At 36.6% G+C, this 22,461-nt stretch overlaps 1 protein-coding gene across 2 annotated transcripts in view; it reads left to right on the top strand.

Annotated features, from left to right (window-relative positions):
- The first annotated feature begins 1,588 nt into the window (after positions 1-1,588).
- The window catches only part of LOC116433344 (uncharacterized), a 492,012-nt gene continuing 471,139 nt past the window's right edge, over positions 1,589-22,461 (top strand). For both annotated transcript variants that reach the window (XM_076366656.1, XM_076366655.1), the window contains exon 1: positions 1,589-1,947. In XM_076366656.1, coding sequence (XP_076222771.1) covers positions 1,887-1,947 — 61 coding nt within the window. In that variant the 5' untranslated portion in view covers positions 1,589-1,886. The remainder of the gene's footprint in view (positions 1,948-22,461) is intronic.

Here is a 22,461-nt window from a genome sequence, read left to right as displayed (position 1 = left end):
GCCTAGTTCACGGGCAATTCAAACTGTATTTTTACGTGAATTGAACTGAAACAAATTTATGTAACATGACAAAAGTACAACAAACACATATACAAAGTTTGAAATTAATTAATGTTATATTTTTGTTTGTAGAAAGTAAACTAAAATAAACTAAAACAGTATCGATAGTTTTGACCAAGAAGAAAGGAATTTCCACCTTAAAACTATAATAAACTCCGTCAGCATTGACAAAATAAAAATCAAGGACATTCTCAGCAGCATCAAGCTGCATAAACACTTCAATCGAACAGTTATTCGTAATTATAATACATACTTCGTTCTTTTCCTTCAACCGCGATCATTCACAGTTGAGCAAATTGGCACACCTCTATTGGAAAATAACTGTTCTTTCATCATCGTTTAATATTTCTTCTTCTGCTAAATTAGCAATAGAAAGTGGCAAACGATATGGACTCCTGTCGATCATCGAACGGAACACAGATTTCCCCATTTGTGGGAGAAATCAGCGTCGTAGCTTCAAGCTTTGCGTCTCGTCATTATCGTCATATGCAGAAAATGGGGGAAGTTGAACTAGCTTTTATTTCACGTTTTGCTTTTTTAATACTCACGGTTCGTGGTATACATATCGCGTATACCTTGATGCACAGAAAAATTCTAGCAATAGCAACATTTAGACCCAAAGTTACACCTGCAAAAACTAGAAACTCATAATTAACGGTGAATTCGCAAACCCTTTTCCTTCAAACGCGACCAAATTCACGGTGCTCTCTAAAATACACAAATCTCCCCATGCACCGATTCCACGGAAAAACTCGCTTCAACGTAGTTACACAATCCGAACCAATTCCTATGGTCATCCCCACCGATGTAGCGAAGCCCGCGCAAAAGGTCAAAGAAAGAAAAAAAGAAGAAAACCGAAAGTACCCACGGGTACCGGTCAGCAAACAAGCGTTCTCGTTATTAATCCGGCACCCTTCCGCGGTGTAACGAACGCGGGACCGCGTAGAAAAAGATTGCGGCAGTGGGAGTCGTAGGTAAAATATAGAGCAGCGTACGCGAAAAGAGATTCGCGGGGCACGATAATCTAACAAGCGCGATGAATTGACACATAGGAAGAAGTGGGCACTGGGCGAGGCACAGGGGACTTATGCGATCGGCCGAGCGCATCAGTGGTGCTCGATAAGGTCGATTAGAAAAAGACAAAAAGTGACTGGCGAAAAAAAGGAAAGTCGGGGTGTGTTTGTACGTGTAGGCGCAGGGTGGCGTAGGATAGTTCGAGGAGCCGCAGGAAACAGAAAAGAGGTGGAACGATCGTTCCGATGGAAAAATGAGCGAGGAAGACGATGCAAACGGGTTGTCGGAAGCGTCAGGTGGGGTTTTGGGGGCCGAGGAGGGTTGGCGAGAGTCATGAAGAGAGGGTGAGAGTGTTGAGCGCGATTCCCAACCTGGCTGGTGGGGATGCCACGGTGTATGGAATGCATGTACGGCGGCGCTGTTCGGCGGCTCGGGGCGCGCAGGTGGTAGAGCCGCGGAGCGTGGAGGGAGCGCGGTGGAGGAGGTGGTGGTGGTTCAGTGGATACGGACTCGGATAGCGAATAGTGGCTCAGTTTGCTTTCGTTCGTCCTTGCGGAGGGTTCGCCGGAGCAAGTACGGGCGCGTGGTTCACGCACGTTGTGCACCGTATTCTTGTTCTTCTTCTTCGGTCCCCATTGGACTCTCTGCTTCCCAGCTTCACGTAGTAAAACCCAGTGGATTACACACCGTGTGCACGTCTTTACCTTGTCACCGCGTGTGAATGTGGTCGTGATACACGGAGGTCAGTGATAAGGGGTATACGCTCCGCCGGAGGGTTGCTACGATTAAGTGTCCAGTGTGCCCACTGCAGGATGAGTGCGATGATACGGAGTTGGTTCCTGTGCAGTTTATTCTTTCTGGGATACGTTCAAGGTGAGTGGCTGATTATAACCTATGTTTTATGGTACTTGGTGAATGGCATCGGTACTCTTGGGCTCGAAGAGTTTGTTTTATTAACAGTTTTCTTTCTCTGAGATTTAAAATTACGTCGATCCCTTTTGAAAGAAGAGGGTTTGGTGTTTCTTCAGTAGCGTTGTTGCTGGCGTTGTTAAGTCTTGTTAGGATTGTTGACTACTGGACAAAACAAACCTATATCTTCTTGAGGCGTCAGTAACATCGGTTAAAGAGTTCCTCGTGTTCCTCTACTTACTTTCTTCCGTTCCAAGTACGTGACGATAACGTGAATTGATGATAATACGGTACAGCAGGTGTAGCGCGTTGCTTTTCAGAGTTCAAGTGTCCTTCGGTCTGGAACTTTACCCGGTGATCCGTGAGCGTCCGTTATTTTTTCTTGGCTGAAAGCTGCGGCAAACACCTGACAGACGCACTATTTTTGCCCACCAGCGTGTCATGTTCTTAAAGTAGCTAGGAAAACTGTTTAAAGTTTTATGACGCAGGGTAAGGCTGTTCCTGATGCTGTGAATCTTTTTTGATATTCGGTGAGAACCGATGGTCTCCTTTCGCGAGCGTTGTATACGAAAATGCACGTCCCCACGTGTGTTATCTCGTTCGGATTTCGAACAGCAGCATGCGCGTCGTCGAAAGAACAGCATCGTTATTCTTCGACGAGCGTTCGAAATGTGTGTACCGCGCTAGCCCTGTTCGCACCCCCGGAAACACTTGGAGAGATCCTAAAGATTGCTCATTCGCCAACTCTTCCAGGACTAATGTGTTCGAAATTCCTCTTTCTCTCTATTTTACGACAGTGCCGACGTGCGGCACGCTTCCGGTCGTGCATCTTCTTCGATCATCACATCTCCATTGTGCGGACAATCGACACAATGGGAGAGATTTTTGTTTCCGCCGCATCTACGTTCCGTAACACCAACGCGCTTCTATCTTTTTTTTTCGCGAAATTTTATGGCGATTTCGGCTTTATTTCGGCGTGTTACACAGGATGGTCCACTTTCTGCTACCGATTATCGAAGCTTTTCTTGTTTCATTTTGGGTCATAATTACGTTAACCGATTGCCGCAAATGACGGCCACAGCCGTCCATTTTTTGGCGATATGTAAGCAAAATATGGCTATAATCATGCTGCATACTTTCATTAATAAAAAGAGAAACATTATTAGTACGAACTGTACGAATGTATTGCTTTGTTTATTCTTCAGTAACATATTGAACAAAAATAACAGTCTAGATAACATATAAGTTGATTTTGTGTATGATTTTTTATGACCTGAACAGGTCAAAACAAAGAAATAAAAAAAACTTCGTTTCTGGGCACGATTTTAAAACTAAAAATGTACGGGAATGGGTTAAAATGAATAACCTGGCGTAAATTGTAACAAAACGATTTATTTCATAAAATAGACCCCAAGCTATCATTCCAATGGACAACGGAGCAATTGAAGCGGTTTGTTTACCCAATTGAAAGATTTAATTATACTCTGGGATGTATCACCCCGCTGATAGTCAACGGGTAGTGAGTTGGTGGACCAACAGTTTTACTACTATCATTTGTTTCGATAGAAATCATCATCTTTGCAATATTTCATTAAATATAACATATCTCTTAATTATAATATTGAAGAAATGTAGTTAAAAGAAATTATCGAGTTTATATACATAATGACGTTTCTTTTGATTTTAAATGACAGTGTGTATGACTATAATCTCAATTCCTTTACATAACGTGTAAGATAGAAAAAACGCATTAATGAAAATACTTACTCGAATGAAAAGTAGAAAGTTCTCAGAAAAAAATTATATGCTTTTATTTAAAGAAAGATATTCTAAAATCTCGTAATGGAAACGATTTTACGAATGAAATTGTTCCGTTCGTAAATAGCGACGTATTTTATGCGTTTTAAAAGAAAAAGGCGGTTTGTTCGATATTATTTTATTGGTTAATATAAACAAATGTTATACGGTCACAGGCGGAATATTTTTACAGTTGTAGCATTTTCAATTTCGGAGTACCTACATTTGCCGAGTTTCTTCATTTTTCATGATATTCATGCGCCGAGACGATCTATTTCCGGGTAGTTCTAATTTTTAAAACGCTTTTAATTTTGTAGCAGTTTCGATTGGAAAATTACACTGTGCCCGAATGAAACTCGGTAATATTGCGATATACAATTTTTAACTTATCATTTGAGTTATAATTATCCGACATAATATCGAAAAGTTCGAAGTCACGATTATTAACTATTGATTTAAAATTATCGAATTCAGCCTTCACTGTTTCCGATATCATATTACGTTGTAAATAGGCGCGTTTTCCAGTATATAATTCGATTTCGGGGATGAAATGCGGATAATAAATTCATTCAATGCACTAAATACGAGATTGATAATTCATTTAGGTAATAAATTACACGAAAAAACTACGTACTTATAAAACTCTATTTTTCACTTGCTAACATAATACTGAATTACCAAACAGGTGAAAATAGCCCATTCATGATTTTTCCCTTTACAGTCATTGGACAAATATAGGCGTTTCTCCGAGAAATTAACTACTAACTTGATCTAGTAACGCACAAGTTAAATTATAAGCCAATGAAAGACTCATATAATCTCCGCACGAGAATAAAACACAGAAAAAGGGAACAAAAAATGGAATTTCATTATTGAAGAAGATAGAAAATAAATTCAAGTATGGGACCGATTCTCTTCATTGCGTCAAGTTTTCCCTGACGATTCAAATAGAAAAAAGAGTCCGGAAAACAGAAAAAGGGGGGAGAGAACTGATAAAAACCGCTCCTTTGCTGGATAGCGGAATGATAATCAAAACGCGGGATTCTACTTAGCTCTCACTTTAGTTATTCAAAGCTTCCCGGTTGCCTATAGTTAACCATATCGTTGAACGGCGCAAGGCGCGCTAAAGTACATCGTACGTATTTTTTTCTTAGGATCGTTTCCCTTTATGCGGAGGTTTCCATTCACTGGCGGATCACGTGCTAAACGACATGGCGTATGAGGGTTCCTGCACACCGAAACGATCCGCTTTAAGCGGAAGTACGCGTATTTAAATTGCGGGGTAATTATTGGAGCACGTTGCGTCGGTACGCGTGTTTCCTTGTCTGTTTCTGATTTTGTTGCCTCGCACTATCGAGCAACTCTGTTTCAAACGGGCAGCTCCTAAATGTTTTCTTTCCATTATGTGAAAAATTTCGAAATATTTCAAAATATTATGGAGTCACTTCTGGATTCATTTTTCTTTTAAATATTACTTCGTATACAATAGATGAATGTTTTATTTTTTTTAATTTAATTTGAATGCTCATGTGTTTTTCCATTGTTGTTGCTTAACAGAAGCGACATGTGATATTTTGGGACTAATAACGAATGCTATTGACGCGAATAATAAATTTAAGGAGATTATGCATGGATTATTCGTCTATTTGTTTATGGTACATGTTAATGTGAAAATAATCATAAGAACGAATTAAGATCATTGAGTGCTTTGAACAGAATGTTGCAACGTTTGTTAAGTCGAGGTAACTAATTATTAAAAACATACCTAATTGACAGGATAGTAATCAATAGATAATCTAGCACAACTTACTAGTCTGCACACATGAATAACGCATACACGAATATTTTGATGTATCGCAGTACTTATACGAGGTGAGCATGTTATCGCGTTACTGATTATTATTTATGTGGTAAGTGAAAGTAGGCCAATAAAATATTATTATAACACATAAATACGAACATTGAAAACAGTAACTTTATTATATACATATTATACAATATTTCAATATGGTATCCAAATAGCAGAAGTTTACCCATTTTAACTGTACGAGAATACGATAGGTTCTGTTTCATTTTTTATTCGCGTGAATTCGAGGAGACCATTAGAATTCTATTAAAAATATGAACATACGTGTGATTAAAGATTCCCTTAAAATTTAACATATGACAAAGAAAGTCAGAATAATGTACAGTAAAACAAAAATGAATGAAAAGAACAAGTTTCATCAAAGTTTATGCATCATATGTTATTCCATGTAGCATTGATTTCATAGGTTCATAAAGTTTTTAATAATAATCATTATTATGATATTATCCTTTTACACTCAAAAGCGTTTTCGTTATATACATTCATATATTTTTAATAATACAACATTAATTAGGTACATTTTTGACAGTATTGAATGAAAGCAATGAAGGAATCAACAGATAAAGCTATTTTATTTCAATATTCCACGTCTAATTATTTTCATTACGTTAAAATTGATAGTGAATATTGAATTTTATAATTTCGCTGTGTTAAACGAAATGACGATTGTGAATTGCTTCTCTTATTCGAAGAGCTCAATTCTTCGAGAAATGTTTGATGCCTTGTATACTTAATTTAAAATAGTAGTTAATAAAAGCGTGAATTTATAGAATAATTTTCAGTAGAATGATACTTCCTTCATGAATTTAGTTATTCAGCTAAAGCTAAAAGAAACGAGAACATCCTCTTTTCGTTCGGCAACTCGAAATTTTCGTTTCTCCGCGCTCGAGGAGAAACGGCGGATATATTTTTTTCTTACGGACGTATCGTTAACAGCGTCTTGCTAACTGGCGAGCAGCTCCGTCGTTCGGTCGGACTTGGTTCGATGCAACCGGCACGATTGTACTGAAGCATAAAGCTGGAACGAATTTTCATCTCGGTGCACCGTCCTCCGAGGATTTTCCTCTGGCACGGGCATGTGGATTGATTTTTAACGTTGCTACTCGTTCGAAATCGAAGTCGATTTTGTTGATCCCGTGAAAAAAGAAAGGGAAGTGTTTTCACGGTCACAGTCGCGGGACGAACGCGATCCGACGCAGTTGAATGTGGCGCGCGCGGAAAGGTTCAGGTGGATATTGATACAGGGAAATGATTGTGGAGTTGACACGGTTCAGCCAGGGGAACAACCGACGCGCTAAAGCGAATTCATGTCCCCGCGTGCTATCGCGGTACCGTAATTTTCGCATTTATCATTCCCGTGTTTCGGAGACGTGCGAAATACAAACGGCGATAGCTTCGTTTCGTTAACTTTTTGATGAAGTTGCGGTTCGGAACGGCGTACGATGATTACGATGGAGACGAATTACCCGGGAAATATTTCCAGGCCATTAAGGAAGCAGTCGATCCGTTAACTAGGTTTACGGAGCCCGTCAACTCTGATGGATAGTAAATTTGATAAACATTATTTGGTAAAATGTCGATTTTTACTAATACAATTGTATGGATAGGCATTCTAATTCTCTGTTTTTGAAATTCACATTTTTGAGATCTGGATGAATGAATAGCTATTTTTTGGGGAATTAATTAGGAACCGGAAAATGGAAATATTTGTGATAGTTTGAACTTCCTTGAAGAATAATGTTTTGTCTAAAATAAATTTGGTCCATTGTTGTATTGAAAACTCTGAACTAGAGGGATCTGTGGAAGTACACATATGACTGTGCATTGAATGATTTTGATTGTGAATTGATTCTTGCTGAGTAATTTTGTAAATGTTCGGTTCATTGGCTTAGTAGAAACTCGTTAGAAAATTTCATTGTAATATTACATTAGAAGTTAAGTAAAGAAGAATTTATATTATTAGATGGATAATGTGGATGAAAACAATGTAAAAGGAATATGTACTGTCGAATACTTAAAATTGTACGTTCCCACCTGGTTTCGTTACAATAATGCTAACTGCTCTTTATAATACTATGCGAAACAAGTAAGCTAGCGGTTTAATACTGCTATCTATCTACTTACTGTTCCAACGCAAAGATTACATAAGGATACAGCAATTTTCTAAAAGTCCACTCGAACGATTTTCAAACACAACCGCGTTCACGCGGAAAAAGGGTACGGAATATCGAAAAAAGTTAGATAGAGAACATCGACTCGCAAAGTGTCAAGGAAGATAAGAAACTTAAAAGGCGTCATACGCTCCGGTGCGTGAAGTGAAGCTAAACTCGTCGAAATTGTGCGCAGGTATTTTTCAAGTTTCTATAAAGTTCATCGATCTATAAATGAAATTTTACTTAGCTCAACATTGATTTTTGAGGAACTCGAAAAGCGTTGTAGAACATCTCATTCAATAAAATCAATGATTAAACGATTGTATTATCGATATGATGGTAATAGTAAATGTACCACAAGACTGAATTTTACGCAATTAATATTATAATATTTTTATTTGCAATATTCAAAACACGTGCCAGAGCGTATTAATGGATAAATAAAAAAATCCTATTTGTTAATATTGATATGACCTCACTAACCTGCAAATCTTCTTAAGAATGAATTTTAATTTCACTTGCGAATATTTCAATATAGTTTATTAATTAATGACTGTGTTAACAATAAACAATTAAAATAATATTTATTTTATAAAAAATTTTACTTTATCAATGTTAGTAAACTGATAAATATATTTAGGATCTTTAAAATTTACTATTTCGTAAAAACATGTGCAGTCAATTGAAAGCACGTCTGGCAAAAGACAAACGGAAGTATTCAACGAAATAGTAACTGTCAATGAAAAAATTCCGTAATTATTACGAACTTAGCAGGGAAACTTGGGAACAGTAGAAGCTGCTTTCTTGCCTCCATTAATTTTAATACTTCCTTTCATTGTAAACAAGTTCTTTCGTTAATTTTGTGTCATTGTCGTTTCGTGTAACTACTTTGCTGTAGTACTATTTGGAAAAATGGAAACAAATTTTCAGTTAACAAAAATTCATGTATTCGCTGTTGCTCGCATTTTTCTGATCTTTCTATCTCCCTTCTTGCGCGGATAACAGAAATTGCACTACCCTTTGAGATGTTAAACGGAACAATTTCCAAGTTGAAGGACTTTTATGATACGTGGCAGTTTTTTGCACGTTCAAGATTGAATAAATTTATGAATCGCTACTATTTCTTGTGTGATATATAGAAATACACGTTGTTAATGGTTTTGTAGCTTTTATTACTCCCTCTGTCCGAAACTATGGTATACATTTGACTCTTACTTTTTGCCCCATAATATGGTGTACAAAAAGTACACATTCAATTATTTTACATATAAACTTTATTTAAAATGGTTTTTTTTAGAAACTTTATTTAAATACTTAATCATCGATTTAATTGTTATGTGCTGTATCAATCGCTTCCTGGTTACACAGTATGTGCCAAACTCGGGAAAAGTTAGCTGTAATTTTGTTAATGGTACCGCTACTTAATTCGTTGACTTTTTTACGTTGTGACAATGACTAGAATATCCCATTGCACTGATCACTGTTCAATGGTTTTGATTTATTGCTTGGTTTATCTGCAGAAATAGTTCCTATGCCGTTATCTTCTATGTTGCTGTCTCAACGGGTGTCATTTTTTCCCTCGATTTTCGGTATCTTGAATAACCGTATTTCACGAAAGAGATAAAAATTTCAGGTTCAACGTAACAATGCAAATGTCTAGAAAAATTTGTTTAGTCTAATACCATTCATAAAAATATCGTTTACTTTTATTATGGTTTACAATGAGAAAATATTAGAAAAGGGTATACCATAATATGGGTTGGAGAGAGTATTATTATTGATTCTGAGATTTTGCTATTCCTTTACGTGTTTAGTCATTCACTTCATTATTATTTATTTTAATATGTGTTACATATAGAGTAATATTTTTAAATTGTTTTATTACAATCAATTTGTTCAACTTAAAGTTTTTCTTCTTTTCTTCTATTTGATTTATTAAAGCATATTGTTCGAGTTTAGCACGTTGCTTCACTAGGATAAGCTCATTTACGAGTAAGTCCCTAAATTGTGCTACTATGTCTCTTTCTAAAGACTTAGGGCACGGCTGAAAATTGTCAACGACCGTTGCCCGAAAGTATTCCGGCCAATCCCTTAAACGATAATTGTCGTGTCTTAGGGTCTACTCACTGGTAAATTTATAGGTTCTTCAGGGTGCTATCTCGGAAAGAAAGATGTTTGTGCAGCAGTTTTTCTTTGTTTACTCCACTCGAGTTTCATGACGTGGGCAATGAAGGAACTGTTCTAAATTTGTATTGGCTCCACCATATTGCCACTAAAATCTATTTTATTTTATATTGTATATGTTACACTCTGTAATCTTCAGTAATATAAGAACCATAAAATACATATCTTTTCTTGTTTAGTTGATTTATTGAATTTGTACAGTAGCATATTTGACAATTTTCTAGAACTTTTGTTAATATTTCTTTGAACGAAACTGTCTGTTTCACGATTAAAATATATAAGCAGATAAGATATTGGACATTTTTCTAGCCTTAGTAGTTTAACCATCATGGTTTGTCTGAAAAATATGGGTGTAGTGAGAAATGTGTACACATGTAACCAAATTGATGACGGTATCTCTCACCGTCTCCGGACTCTCCGGAATATATAACTCCTGATAATATCAAGCAAAGTGGTTATGATATCTTAGTAGCTATTACATCAGAGAAAAATTACTCGAGACTTGGGGAGAGGATTAAGATCGTAACAGTTGGCTTGTAGTTTTTCAGCGAATACAATTGAGCAACAGGAATGTGCAAGTATACATAATGTACTCTCGGAAGAGTTTTATCTAAACTACAGCTTTATCTCGATTTAATCAAATTAAAAGTAAAGAGAAGCAAGTAAATTGTCCTATAAATATTCCTAGGAAAAACTAGGAATTGTGGAAACGTGAGAAATCACCGTGACTAGACTAATTATAATAATGTCGGAAGATTGATTAATGAATTAAAGACTTTATTTATTAATAGTATCAATTTCGGCAATTAAAAAAAGTCGTTAGTAATTGAAATGAAAGAAATGTTATAAAGTCATTTTATAATTTCATTAGAAATCTTATAACCGTAATTGCGATAGTAAAGAAGTAAATGTTTGTACAACAAAGACGAGGAATAATCCATATCTGAAACTAACAAATAATTTTTAACATTTTATTGATTGAATTATTTCAACGTCTAAACGATCACCTATTTCATTTGCAGCTGTACGGTAACACAATCGACAGGTAAAGTTATAATAGTACAAGATAATATTGTAAAAATGCAATGCCGGTTATTTAATTGTTAATATGAGACAAGATTCACAACCAGGTGGTTTTCAACGAGGAAAATTTCGTGCGCTCCAGAAACAGCGAAGGGCAAAGTGAATAAAATTAAATAACATTTCTTTCGTTTATGTGTAGGTATATTTCACGTAACAAGGGCAAGAGGGCGGATTCGCGCGAATTTTAAATTAAAGCTCCTCCTAGTGGTCGTAAATAAGGAATTTGGGTCACTCTAAATTTTTTTCCCGAGATGCCGGTATCGGAGCGAGCCGACTTGTTTTAATAGAATTTACTGCTTGAAACGATTGTGATTCCCTTTTCATAACAACACTTAAGTTATCGAAAAGCAACGTCTTCACCGGTTTAGATGATTTTGTATATATTGTAGATACGATACTGTTACCATAGTTATGATACTGAAACATACAAGGTTTGAGTTAATTTACCTACTTTAATGTCCCCTTCTATTTTTAAACAGGCGGCCTTTTTAAATGATGGAATTGTACAGTAATGCTTTGATAATTTTTAATTAGTTAACTTTTCTATCGGAACGAATTAAACGCCTGGAAGTAAAATGAAACTATGTGCTTCCAGGGCATTTGTCTCTTACATTATTATCGTATGGTGTTGCAACAGTTAAGCGTTGCAATGAAGATACACCGTTGAACGTTATAGTTTACTTGCGAGGAGTTTAGTCGGTGAAGTAGTTAGGTTGAAGTCAGTGGTAGTCGCTTTTGAGATACATGTCGTCATTGTTTTCCTAGGTGTGTGTAAACGCGTAATTAACACATCTACTAATAGGAGTTAGATTAAGCACTTCCTGGGGACGTAAATTCAGGTATTATTCGAGATCGTTGTAGGAATTTATTCGACACGGAAAAAATGTTATTAATTGTTCAATGCTGTTACTGAACCAAAAGCTGTTATCGAACTTTATCGATTAATACAAACGAAATATTTACCTACCAATATCTCTGTAAAATATTTTACAGTGCCAATTTTCCTAGTGCTTTTACTTCTTGTATGATTTCATTATTATTTGTTCTCTTTCCTATATTAAAGATAACCGTACAAAAATATTTAAAAAGTCTAAATTTTAAACAAATCACGATAACGTCCGTACCGACAAAAGAAGAATTTGAAAAAATTGAAAGATACCCTGAAGTAACAGTACGTGTCGTTCCTGAAAGATTAAATTTTCAATTTATTATTTGAAAACTCTGAAGAGTATCATTAGTGCATCGTGCGTGTCAATTAAGTATAAAGGATTGAAAGCAGAAAGTATAGAAAAATGAAAGAATAGGGGAATTGAGTGCTGTTCCTGAAGGATTAAATTTTCAATTTAGAAATTAAAAACTCTGATCGATATCACTAATGTATCATACGTACGAAGCATAAAGAATAAAAAATAGAAAAAAACAGGAAATTGATAGAATCGGGGAATCGAATGACGTCCCTGTGGGATTAAATTTTCAACTTAGAAATTAAAAATTCTGAATAATATCACTGGTGCATCATGCGTACCAATGAAGTATACAAGATAAAAACTACAAACAAAAGCAAACTTGAACGATACTGAACTAGAAAGTAAATTAACCCCTTATCGTATAATATGGTGCCAAACTCGTTAATTCTTTCGAGACTACATGAATTATTTTTCAATTATCAATTACAGTGCTTTAGAGTAAACGTAAACATTTTTCTGGAATTTTGTTCTCTTTCCAACAAAGTATGGACAATGAACTGGTTCTATCGAGCGCAGTTGTGAAAGAAATCACAGTGCAAGAGGTTAACTGTGGAGTTAAGTGACAAAATGAACTCTGCACTGGTCAAACGCAGGACGAACGCATCGAGGATATACTTTAATGAAAAACTAAAGCAAAACAAAGAAGAATTGTACGTTCATCTGAAAAAAATAAACAAATAATCATTGAACGCTTGATACTTGTCAAACGCAGTTAACTGGCTAATTTACTAGTATCATTAATAACTAGTGCTTTACCCCGGTTGTATACGTTGAAACTTGATTTCCGCGTTCACGGCCCGTCCTATCGCGACTTTCTTCGTTGGCGCTCGAGGCGTAACCATGTTATATGCGCGATGCCGTTCGCGAAAAAAACTAGGGCGAGGGGTTACGGTACGCGGAATTTCACCGTGTAGGGTTACTCGTGGCTCCGGCCGTCTTAGACGAAGATGCTCTCTCAGCGGCGCGCGTTAACCCCGTCATCCGGTTGCGGAGCGCATTCAACGGGAGCAAGCTCTGTACGCGATTCCCCGTTTCTTGCATCGCTCTCGCTCTTTCTCGTGTAAATCTGGCGTGTAACCTGCACCGGGCCACTTTGTTCCTCTGGAAGTTTATTAGTTTTGTTATTTCCATCTGAAAGGACGTGGTTCGCTAACGAAGCTGCGCGCATGCGCTCGCCACGCGACTTCGCTCTCAGATCCCGACGAGACTCTTCTCGTTGATGCGATTATCATTACCGTCGAGGTTGTAAAGAATAATTACGGAAGGCGTTACTCGGTGTTAGGAGGATTATCGTAAGAAAAGGATTCCCGAGGATCGTAGAAACGAACGATCGTGGGAACGTGCTTCCCGAGTCGGAACTTCGGTATCATTTTCGTCCGGGGCAAACCGTTCTGCGAGGTTTTATCAAGAGTACGTTATGAAAGGTGAATCATTTGTAAGGGTATTTTTAATTTGTCGTCTGGGTCAGGAGATGGTGTACAGTTTGTACTACTGTGTTTTGCAGTGGCTTGTTTTAATTTGTAGGTTGACACTCGTAGAATATCGACATTTTAATTTTCTATTGTATTTTGGAATGCAACAGAAGACTCGGCCAAATGTTCATTTCTTTCATGTTTCATCGAAATTTCATAAAATTAATCAGTTTGGTTGATATATTAATAAAACAAATTAATTGGTCGGTTTTAGCTGCTTTTAATGTTATATTATATTTCTTTAAACCCTTAGCAAACAAACGTTCTTTGAAGTGTTAACAATCATTTTCATAAGAAATTATTATACACATTATACAGGAATTTCTTAAATATTGCAAAGGAATTATACGAATTGATTGGAATTTAATTAAATATTTGATTGCAATTTCGATTGTAGATATGGAAGTCCAGCGCTGACGATATTCGTTCTCAAAGGGTATATATTTGATTATTATGTACAATTGCTCTGGTTCTTTCTGTTGTGTGAAGTGATTTTTTGTTTGATGTGTACCTGTCGCGTTGCGAACCCTATTTTATGGCCTTCAAAATGAAACGCCGAATCTAAATAATTGCCTTTAACAACAGTAACCATTCAAGAACCATCATATAACGTAATTTGTCTTTCCTATCCCTTTGTGCCAGATGTTTCAGAAGTTACTCGTCGACCCTGTTTATGACTGTTTTTTCCAAACCACGGCTTACCAGGTTTATTACGAGCCACGGTCAATCGAAGGCGTACAACGGTACCTTCGGGTGACCATCAGGATTGCCCAAATTCTGTAATTTTAGTACGTCCCCGTACTACCCCTTTTCGTAGGGGCTGGCCTGTCCCACCTCACAATTTTCCTAACGAATCAACGTTTCGTAGTAATGGTACACGCCCAACAAAAAATGTATAAATAACGACGCTCACGAGAATTTGCAGATCTAACAAGAAAGAGTATATAACATATTTCGAGTCACTACATTGATTTCCACAAGTGAATACAGTCCACTTAACGAAGCTAAAAATTCGCACAAAGTTAATTCGGTGTGCGACGTACTAATTTAACCACAGAACATCGTCGGTGGAAAACGCGTACACGATAGTACCTACCATTCATCGTAGTTTCAGTGGGTATTGTTTAGCAGACAAAATGAAATTAAATTCGAGTTTTCTCGGGTGGAAATAATTGTGTATAAATTAATGCAGAATTTCGAAACGTACACCGACGAATGGAATTTTGCGCGGCTTGTAAAATCTATATACAAACATACTTGCCGCGATAATTCTGTTTTCAGTACGACTAAAACTGGTGTAAATCAATTTTGACACGTAATGGAATTAATTATTGTGTTTATTTGTCTGTATTAGTGTGTTTATTTGTCTTTGAGCGTGCCTGTCTCGCACTGCGTTTAATTAATATTGCGCAGTGAAAGAGTTATGTAATTGACCGAGATGGGGTCAAAACTGACTTTCCACTGGTGACTCCATTTCTGTCCGTACGTATATTCGTGAGCAAAAACTGAGTGCTTAATTAACCTTGTTTTTCATTGTTCTAATCGTTCGTTCCATCGTCTTGTTTATAACCGAAATAGAAGTCCTACCATCTGTGTTTCAAAAAGCAACAACTTCTCTGTCGTTTTTAGAACAGAGAGGACATAGTTTGAAATAAACTGTGCCACTCCTTTGACGATACGTCACAAAATGTTTATAAAATCCACACATCCAGTTGACCCAGAAACTTTTAATAACGTATAAACTGGGAATTATGCGGACATTTTTGTATTGAGATTGTGTAACGTGTTAATGGAATTAAAAGTAACAAATTAAATAACTGTTAATCGATAAGAAAAGCATCATACTTTGATTCGTTTGATAATGTAAAATACGGAAGTAAAAAAAAAACGTTCTCATAGTATAATTATGTTCTAGAATCTTGTATAAATAGTAAAATAATTATATTTCCTACATTATTGGGTTTTTTTCAGTATCTTAATATGCCTTTTTTGTCTTTTCCACTTTTTCAGCTCTATCAAAGCTGTACTTATTTATTCTTTTAGTTTTAGAGAATTGCTTCTTTCGAATCTTTATCACATTTTGAATAAAAGTTCGAAACGATGACTAGAGTAGGGTAAGAATTATCGTCCCTTGATTGGTTTTAGGCTCTAACAGCTATAATTCGCACACGATAGAGGCGTCATTGGCAGTTGTAATAATTGTGGTAAGATGTAATTACATTATACGGTGGCGCAAATGATCGCGTTTGCGGCGGTGGGCCTCTTTACATTGTAATTTCAGCTAGTAATAGAGTGTGTACGTTAATCCATGTTGCAATTGAGGTTTCGTGCCCATTACTACGCTTATTAGAGATGATCAGCTTTAATAGAAGCGTAGGAATTTTAATTATATTGTGGCGATTGTATTGCGATACATTAAAATCCTCGGTTTACCAAACCATGAAACTCCGCGCAAGCCCTAATCGCGTTGCAATTTGGCTACGCGATTCGAAATTCTTCGAATCACGCGCGATTAAGTTACAAGTATGAACGGAACGTTAAAATATCAGCAAAAAGAATGAAAATTCCTGTGTAATATCGCATTTCGTCGCATAATGTACAAAGTGGAGAACAGTTCATACTACAATCGGAATATTAAACGAATTACTTTCAAGGGACTTTTCGATGCAATATCAGCGAATTTGACATCGCTTTGAGAACAAGAATTACTCATACATTTTTTTCGTTCTAGTCCTGTTTCGTAGAATTACCTTTTTCCTCATTCTATCGCGATATGCACGTTATTACGAGAGCAATGGAACATCTGACAGAGCAAATTCTAATTCACTTATCACGAGTCATTGTCCACAATCATGAATTGTCGCAGTCACCTGCGAACACAGCCGTAAGTATAAGTTCGTGCAAGCAACTCATCCATTTTCCCTGTTACACGAATCAGCACCGTTAATCCCCCCCCCCCCCCCCAAAGGAGCAGAAGTTTAAACAAATTTCTTTGTCGCGATTTAACGATCTGTCACCTCGCTATCTCCACCAGTCAGGTTTACGGTACGTCCCGAATGAAGCTATCAGGTCAGTGATTAATCACGGTGCACAGGAGCAGCGGCGAACGTAGAAATTCTACTGAAAATAGTGTCCGGTCCTCCCTCCCACCGATCGATTTAGTTACATCGTTATTCAAAGTGTCGGGAAAGTACGTTCAAAGTATTCTAGAGGTCGGCGCGCGGGGGTAGTTTCCAAAGAAAAAAAGGAAGGGGGAACGCGTGCGAGGGGGTTTAACGTTTCGAAGTCAGCCGCACGCGCATACTTAATCACCGGCCGTTAACGAAAATTCCTCGGGACCGGTGCTACGCCACCAGCGGATCTTGATTAAGAGGCGTGCATTTAAGGCTCGAAAGGACATTTTGCCCGAATAGTAAGTGGTGCACTCAACGGATGCGACGCGGTGCGGCGCGGAGCGCACCCTGTTCGGTTAGGGGATGGCGGCGCCGTGATGCGTCCAAACTAACTTGTGTTATCGGACGGGGAGTGTCCAATCATAACTAACAAGTTCCGCGGAATATTTGTCGACGATGACTGGCTGCGCGGTCGTGTCAACAAATTTGAAGCAGGGTGTTTTGGTACTTAACTGTAACTGTGATGCTTGGGTCTATTATGACCTAGATTTTTAAAGGCCTTATTTAATTTTTTCAATGTTTGTGCCGAGTTTTCGCTAGAAGTTGATTACAATATAATGAACAAGAAAATCGATATATTTTTTAGAAATACGTTTGACAAAATATCTAAACATCGCTGATTGCGAAGTTGAACAGAACATTTGCTGTCAGGGCTTAATATTAGCGATCGTGACTGGATTATGTGGAACAGGATACATTGGGAATGATTGAATTCTGTTTGACAAATTACTGATATAAATGCGAGTAATCCACTTCATATACTACTGAGTTATATTATATAATTAGGTTAAATTAGTCAGAGTGTGTTTCATGTTTAGTCGAACTTCAATGTATATCAGGTGATTGTTGAAGTATAGTTCATTTCTTTTCTTTGTAGTAGTGACTATTAAGCTAAAAATGCACAGAAGGAAGGAGAATCATAGCAGCCGAGCTTCTGTGCCTCTAGGATTCGGTAAACGTAAAAGGTCGCCGCCGCGTAGAAGCGAAATCATTCCGTTCCGCTTGCGTTCTTTGTTGCGCGACTCGACCAATAAAAAAGCGTGCCGAAACTGAGCCCCTATAACTACCGAGCCGAGTGGAGGCTATCTACTGAGCCGCCATAACTACGGAGAAAACAGGCTATGTTTTAAATATCTTACGTTTATTAATTCTGGTATTTAGAAATTATTATCGAGACAGAGAAGTTTGTAAAGTGCGAGTTCATTCAACGAGAAGCTAGAAGATGATTATGTGAATGCGATTTTCCATTGCATCGGGTTTGCCAGAAATAAAGAGCGTGTTCGTAATTATGCTGCTCATTTAAATTAGGATGCGCGTTGCTCGGTTTTCTTGTCGTGTCTGGAAATTTAGTATAACGTGACTCCCGGTCAAGAGGATTTGAAATACGCTTACGTTGACCAGGTGAGCACGTGCATACTTTACGTGGTCGTTCAGCGTGCTAATGCGTCAAATATTTTGGCTTGTGCTTAATACACGTAATAAATTATAATCCCTGGGCTTTGAATTTGATACACACGTACGCTAAAACTCGATACACGTGTCAGCAAGGATCCGTTCGTGTTTCTATTAAATAATTACGGATAATGGTAGAAAACGTAAATACTAGTCAAAGACGCTGACCAGTAATACTGAAAGAATGCTAATAATTCAATAACTATAATGAAAATTAAGTTCTAGCGAAGCACCTAATATAACAAAATATTATTTGAAAATTTTGGGTGATTTTTCCATAAGAAAATTTCGATGTTTAACCGCTTCTTTTAGAATGTTGCGTTAGACTTGTGACGAAGATTTCTAATATGGTTTAACAAATATCACTGTCCTTCAGTTATTCTGAGTTCAAATGCAAATTATTTCTCCTGTTAGCAATTTGTATGGTTTAGAGTAAATATAGACATGGAAACAGTATGAAATTGTTTGTTTTACTAGTACATTATTAACGATAAATAGCTGCAATACGTGCAACTGTGAAATTAAATCGTAGGACAAGGAGTTAAATTATGAATTTTTTCATACATTATATTTTCCTCAAACTATGTTAGACGTAGATTTCTGTACGAGAAGCTTGATTCTGTGATTATCGCAAAATAGTGATTTTGTGCCTCAGACCATCCTGGTTTTCAATGGCTCAATCATGAACCGTACAATATGTAGTTGTTCTTGATGTAGAGGGATAAATCGAGTCGCGTTGTTGCTAATGGAGGGTTTAGGTAGGTTCTTTCGAATACTCGAGGCACGAGAACAAAACCCTCGATACGATGTCAGAGAATGTAGAAATAGCTGGAAGTCTCACAAGACTCGAAGTATCATAGCGTTGAGAAAGTTCTTGGAGTACAACTCCCCCCCCCCCCCCCCCCCCAGCACTGTCGACTGGCCGAGCTTAAGTTTCCTCCTACCCCAACTGATTATCCCCAACGGGTTCTACTTTATGAAGCGTATCTGCACTGGTACGTAATACCTAATTTTGAATGTGATACACTTTGTATTTGCCGCGGAGTTTTCGGGAAAACTACTATTAACCCTTTACACTCAAGAGGTGACTCTCAGTCACCATTTGATTCGATATAACGAAATTACAAAATGTTATATATAATATTATGTTTCGTATAATAGATATAAAATAGCTTTGTTTCTTAATTTACGTGATTTCTCACTAGTTCGTTTCAAATAATGTGGTCTACGTCTCATAGAAAAGTCTCGAATGTTTCTAATGAAAAGCTTCCGAGTACAAACGGTTAACCTTTATGCAGTGATTATTCAGTGAAAGAATAACTCCTCATACCACGAAGAATATTTACAGTAGATACGACATTATTTTAACAATTACTGCTTATCAAAACAACCGAATTTTCTAGTGATATCTTGTTTTCATCTATTTTGAATTTAGGGGAGAGTAGGGTAAAACGGAACTCCAATGTTTTTCGTAAATAAGGAATTCGTATCGAACTGGTTTTGCATGACATAGACATAATAAGTCCTCGGTATAGTTTATGATGGTCTGTAGATCAGTGCACAAGTATTATATACGAAAAATATTGGTGTTCTGTTTTGTCCATCCGTTCCGTTTCATCTTAATCGCCCTTACATATATTTATTGGTATTCGATAATGATCGGAACAGTGAAAAAAAAGAGAATAATGTAATACTGCTGTTCCATTTCTTCAACTTCATAAAAATGAAAATTAAATTTTACGTTTTATATAGACTGACATGCAAATGTGTGGATAGTAACCATCATTTTCTTGAAATCACTCTATAGATAATAAACACGATGAATATAATATAGAAATTTAACTGAAACTCAGGCTTAAAGTATGTAATTTGACATGCAAGTAATTCGAATCAAAATAAATAAGATTGAAACACTTAAAATCACAACACAACGTATAAGATACCAGACATTCTAATGATCTCCATACGAGTATTGATTAATATTCCAATAATTTAATTTTAATCTTGATAATTCTTCAATTTAACATGCGGGTGGTCCAAATCGAACAGAATTATGAGAACTCATTAAAATTCGTATACAAACTTCAAACGTGACTGAGGCTAAAATCGAATTGTCGAGTAAGAGACAACTTTAGAATTGTCAGAGCCAGCTTTTCATATATGAAATTAAAACTCAAAGTCTGCTCTTTAGTATACAAGTGGTGTGGCTCAAAATAAATCACGTTGACCCATTTCAACCGTATTTCAACCCGAACATCGAGGATACAGGAAGTCCAAATTTTTCCGCACGGGTTGGTTTTTAAATTTTTCAGCTCGAAGTTTCTTCTACTTTCGACGTCTAATATAGAATATTTCCAACATATTTAAAATGAAATTATCATTACAGTGTGCAGGTATGCGTGTGAAAAGAATGCAAAACAACAGTAAGTGACAATCCATGGGTTGACCTGCAATTACTAGAAAGTTATCGGTCCAACAGTGTCAGCTAAGAATTAAGAAATTATTAACTCTTATAAATTGAATAATTATAAATTGTTCAGAATGGGGATAAAAGATGAGTCCGCTTTTACCAAACGTGCCGGAAATACATAGAAGGAAGCAGCTAATTAGTTTCATTAAATTTCTGGTGCTCAAGTGTTCTGTGCTTACACGGAAGATATCGAATATTAAACATATTGCAGCTGTTTAAAATCGCTGAAACATTCTTTCGCGTAACGAAATCGGATTGATCGAAATGCAGTGGTTCCCACGCGATTATCATCTTCGTAGGTGTTGCCCGAATTATGGTGAATTGGGAATCCTCGGAAGATTCTTGATAACGAGTATGTTTTACGACTTTGGGAACAGTCATAACCATATTTCAATTCACGTGGAACAATTTGATCGTTTTAAACAGTTGTTGACGTCTTAAACTCACTGAAAAATTCAGATAAATATTAAGCTGGAGTTTAATCTTGCATGAAATCGTATAAAACAGCATAACATATTTTTTAATCATAATTCAGGCTTGATTCTGTCCGAGTATGATGAAATTTTTTATTAGACACTTCTTTAATGACTCTTTGTAGTTAATACGTAAAAATTACCCTCACAACTTTGATCTAAAAGTGCATATTCAAAAAATTGGTAAAGAGATAGAGGTATATGTTAAATACACAAGCGTTTGAATTTATACAAATTATACGTCGAGAGGATCAAAGATCAAATTTCCACCAATCGTTAACTGTGATAGTGTTAAATATTTCCTTTATAAATATTGGACGATTAAGTAGTATTTTGTTTATTATAATGTTTACTGAAAAACAAAATATTTGTTATATAATTATATTGTTAACAATGCCTCTATCTACGATTTTCTGTATTTATGCAGAAAATTTCTATAGATAATTAAAATAATTGACACGTGCATAATTTTCCATAACATCTGAGACGATATTTTTTCTTTAAAATGTAAAGTATATAAGTATGTTTTCGTTCAAATTGACCTTCTTGCCCTATGATTTCTTTCTGAACAGTGATCGATTTAACTACTTTGTTATGAATAATTTATCGAAAATAAGAAAAAAGTTCAGTCTTATTCTATGATTTGAGCGAGCCATGTCTTAATAAGAATCACGAACTGGCACGGTTAATTAAAGTCTCAATTTCTACACATCGATATCACAGCAGACGAGTCGCGGTGTCTTTTATATGACCCACAATAGTGAAATGACGTTAATGTGACTGGAAATCGATATCGCCAGGTGGCTGATAGGAACGAAAACCTGACACAAAGTATCAAACACGGGTAATGCATTCAACAGCAGTACGAACGTTGACAGGAACACATAATTATCATATGAGTTCAGTATTTTCGTAATGCCTAATAGATGAAGCGGTAACTGGAAAAGTACATAGATTGGAGTAAGTTCTCAGTACTGTACTGGTTTCAGTAGATTGTAAACAACTGATCGAGCCTACTATACTTACGGATTAATGTGTTCCCGAAATTGTTAATTATAGGACGGCATCACGCGGAAATAAAGCGATACGAAGCAATGATTAATTGGT

Source organism: Nomia melanderi, chromosome 4 (assembly GCF_051020985.1).
Source record: "Nomia melanderi isolate GNS246 chromosome 4, iyNomMela1, whole genome shotgun sequence".
Lineage (NCBI taxonomy): Eukaryota > Metazoa > Arthropoda > Insecta > Hymenoptera > Halictidae > Nomia > Nomia melanderi.
The sequence above is the reverse complement of the archived record's forward strand: the minus strand, read 5'-3'. Positions and strand labels throughout refer to the sequence as shown.